Source organism: Homalodisca vitripennis, unplaced genomic scaffold (genome assembly GCF_021130785.1).
Source record: "Homalodisca vitripennis isolate AUS2020 unplaced genomic scaffold, UT_GWSS_2.1 ScUCBcl_9874;HRSCAF=18512, whole genome shotgun sequence".
Classification (NCBI taxonomy): Eukaryota; Metazoa; Arthropoda; class Insecta; order Hemiptera; family Cicadellidae; genus Homalodisca; species Homalodisca vitripennis.
Window position 1 is genome coordinate 3,324 of NW_025785988.1, and position 3,525 is coordinate 6,848.

Genomic DNA, 3,525 nt, shown 5'->3' on the forward strand with positions numbered 1-3,525 from the left:
TTTTAATCAGTCAGTTAGTTGAAACATGCTCTTTTAGGTGTATTGAACATACTCTTAGAGAAGGGCTTTGGTGATGTTTTGAAGAGTGAGTAGGGCATTGGAATTGTTGTGTAACATCAAAGGAGGGTACTCTAAATGTTTACAACGAAATTTCAATGAAGAAAGTGCTCTTGACTTTTGCAAGTTGTCATAGTCCGGGCTTATTTGTTATACTCTCATATAGTGAAAAAACTTCCACGTTGTTTGCCATTTATAGATTTAGTATAGTATTCATCCTGTCAGATAATGCTCATATATTAGGCCTTGTGTCTAGGTTAGTCAGTCATAAAGCTAATGGTAATTTCTTAGAATGTAATACTTGAAACCTGATGGAGACAGATGATTATGGAGATTGTCTCAAGGAGATAGCCCATATCAGGAGGTGGCATGTGTTGATAACCTTAGTATTGTCTGTTGGGGATAAGGAAGTTATCACTTTCCATATCAGGAAGTAATCATCTTCATTTTGGAAGCTGTTATAAAAAAAATGGATTAATGCGTGCAGGAGTTTATAACCAGATAGGAGTTGCAACCTTGCCCGGGTGCCAGCATACTGCCTTACGTGATTCCAGCAGACTTATTCCTGTTCCCAAATTCGTAAAAGAAAGCCTAAAAAGTCACTATTTATAAGACATCTTCACCATTCAACGTGCAGTCACAAGAGTCTCTGAAAGGGGATTTCTGCAGCTAACTTTCTAGGGAGCCTTTGTACTGATCATATCAGTTAAATTCTTTTTACCAGACCAGTTTCATTAATGTATAGACAAACCATAAGATTAGTTGCTGCTTGTAATAGTAACTCATTTCCAATTCAGGTTGTTATTCTTCGAATGAGGCCTTTTGAAACCAAAAAAAGTGGGGCGACTCCACAAAAAAAGTGAGGCATCTTCAGACCATAAAGTTTACGATCTCTCCAATTTGAGGAAGACTCATATCTAATAGTTAAACAAATATTTTTATGAACCATTATTAATGAATTCACTTTAGTGTTTTTGGTTATAATATTTTAAATTTGTACAAGTCTATCTTCTTTATTTATAATGTAGAATTAAATTACTGAATATGCTGTCATTTAGAATTAAAACACACTCGGAAAATTTACAGGCCGTGCCAACTCTCGTGGTCGTCGTTGTTGCCAGCTGTGGCATTTCAGGACATCCTGAGCGTGTTGGAACGTGCCATCGCAGAAGTGCGCAGTGGTGTGGACGCGTTGGTTCCACCGTCAGATAGGGATCCCGCACATCTACACACCGTGTGCTGGTTATTTCCCTACATCTGGCGTGTCTTGCTGGCTCGTATCATGGCCACATTCAGTGACAAGCAACGCCACCTTGCTCATCAGGTTAGTTTCTTCCTAGAGAGACCTTGAATAACATTAGACAACTCAACTTGCAGGAACACTACATTTTCAATATTCCATTTATAATCATCTTATAAAAATAAAACCAACAACTACAACGTTTGAAATTAAAATATTGAAAATTCAAACATAAAAAATCTAACTTGGTTCTCTTAATTCAAGCAATTTATATGTTTGTGAATAAAAATTGTTTTGATAACAGAGCTGAGTACATTTGATGTAACGGTTTTAGTAGGATCCCTCTTTATTTACTATTCAATGGTGTTATTTTTTTCTCTTTGAAGAGTACATGAAAAAGAATTCAAAATATTACAGTTATTATTTTATGCATCCAATTGGAAGAAAGTGAGTTGGTCCACAGAAATCATATTGGGTTGTACTAAATTAATTCTTGTATTTTTATTTTATTTTCACAGTTTAATCAGAAATGTTAAAATTTTTGTAAGAAAAAATACAATTAAAACAGTATGTTACATAAACAAAACAGTCGTATCGTAAATCTAAATACTCGACAAATTTTTCTAAGTGTAATAATATAGAAATTACATCATAAACTGTATTCAGATGTAAATAAACATAATATTGAAAATACTTTGTTCAAAAGACTCGCAACCAGCATAATTCTATTGCTATAGATCTTTGTAGAATAAATAAGTATTGTGTAATTTCACATTTACATGCCAACAACATACACTACATAGTTACATTGTACATTATAAATAATGAAAATATAAACCCTATTTTGCAAGCAATTATAATCAATAAACATGCACAAAGTTATTCGTTAACAATAATTGCAATACCCTACATATTTTTTTTATTAGGATACAGAAATTTATCATTGAATTTTGTCCACAGACTCTGTACTCCCTAGTAAGCCAGAACGTTCGAGGCCGGCTGGGCCAGACACCACTGCATCTTGTCTGTTCATCTTCCTCAACGCTGGTGGGACGCTACCAGGCATGTCGTTTTCCGTCTCCCGACCTTGTGGATATGCTGCTGGAAGTGGGTGCCGACGTGAACGCACGTGACGACCTGGGTAACACTCCACTCCACCTGGCCGCCAGCAACCGGCCGTGTCCCCCTGCGCTGGCTAGGGTGTTGTTAGCACATGGTGCGCACCTGGACGCACGCGACGGTCAAAGGCCGAACCTTCCGTGACCTTCTGCAGGGACAGGAGCTTCACCACATCGTCAATGCCCGCTGCATTATACCAAGCTGAGCTGTTTGGCCGCACGTGTTGTCCGCGACAACAACATCAAGTTCCATGGACAGAATCCCGTACTCGTTGAATGAGTTTGTTCTGCAGCACTAACCTGACTGGTTGTTCACGACACGTTACGCTTTACGAGCCTCCTACTTTTCCACAAAGACTAATATATTATTTTGATCTTGCTTGCGAGTGATTGTTGCGATGCCAGTATTATATTTTCTATATTTAGAGGGAAAACGGCAGTAGAGCACGATTATACATGATACTCTAGTCTTTTTATTATTTTATTTTTATATCGAAAGTAAGGCTGCAGATGTCCGTTTTTTGATTTTGTTGACGAGTGTGATATATATGATCAGGGTTTACTCAATTTCGGTTGCTCCCCACAATCCCCTGTATTTTCTTAACTCGTTAAGATTGTTGTATGTTAGATAAGTAAATTTATTGGTTATTTGTGATATTTCAACTGATGTACAGATATTTAAGCAATTATTCGCAATAAATATTTGAAAAGAACTGTTTTTATCATCTATATATTACCCCTCTGTTTTCTTAATTTTTTGCACATTAGTTTATTTTTTTAGTATAGAAAGTATAGTAGAAAAATAGTAAAGAAAGATAAAAGTACAAGGTTATATTTTTACAATACAGTACAATATTTGTAATCATCTGAAATAACTAATTTTTATTTTATTCTTAATTTGTAATGAATATATTTTTTATTTGTATTGCAAAAGTAGTAAAGTTGAAATTTATATTCAGATATTGACAATATCCAATACAATTTTAATTTAATTTTAAAATACAGTTCTAAAATTACTTTAAAATCAAATTTATAATTTTACATAAAGTAGGTTTAAAAAAGCTATTAAGGTCTTAAAATGTACTATGCTAGTAAATAAATTTAATACAA

At 34.8% G+C, this 3,525-nt stretch overlaps 1 protein-coding gene across 1 annotated transcript; it reads left to right on the top strand.

Moving 5' to 3' along the window:
* Positions 1 to 1,143: 1,143 nt before the first annotated feature.
* On the top strand, positions 1,144 to 2,560 carry LOC124374741 (protein fem-1 homolog A-like; the record flags this gene model as incomplete). The annotated part of the gene is made up of 2 exons (XM_046832902.1): positions 1,144 to 1,381; positions 2,258 to 2,560. Coding segments are annotated over 2 exons (541 nt in total), but the record flags the coding sequence as incomplete, so codon positions are not given.
* Positions 2,561 to 3,525: the final 965 nt, after the last annotated feature.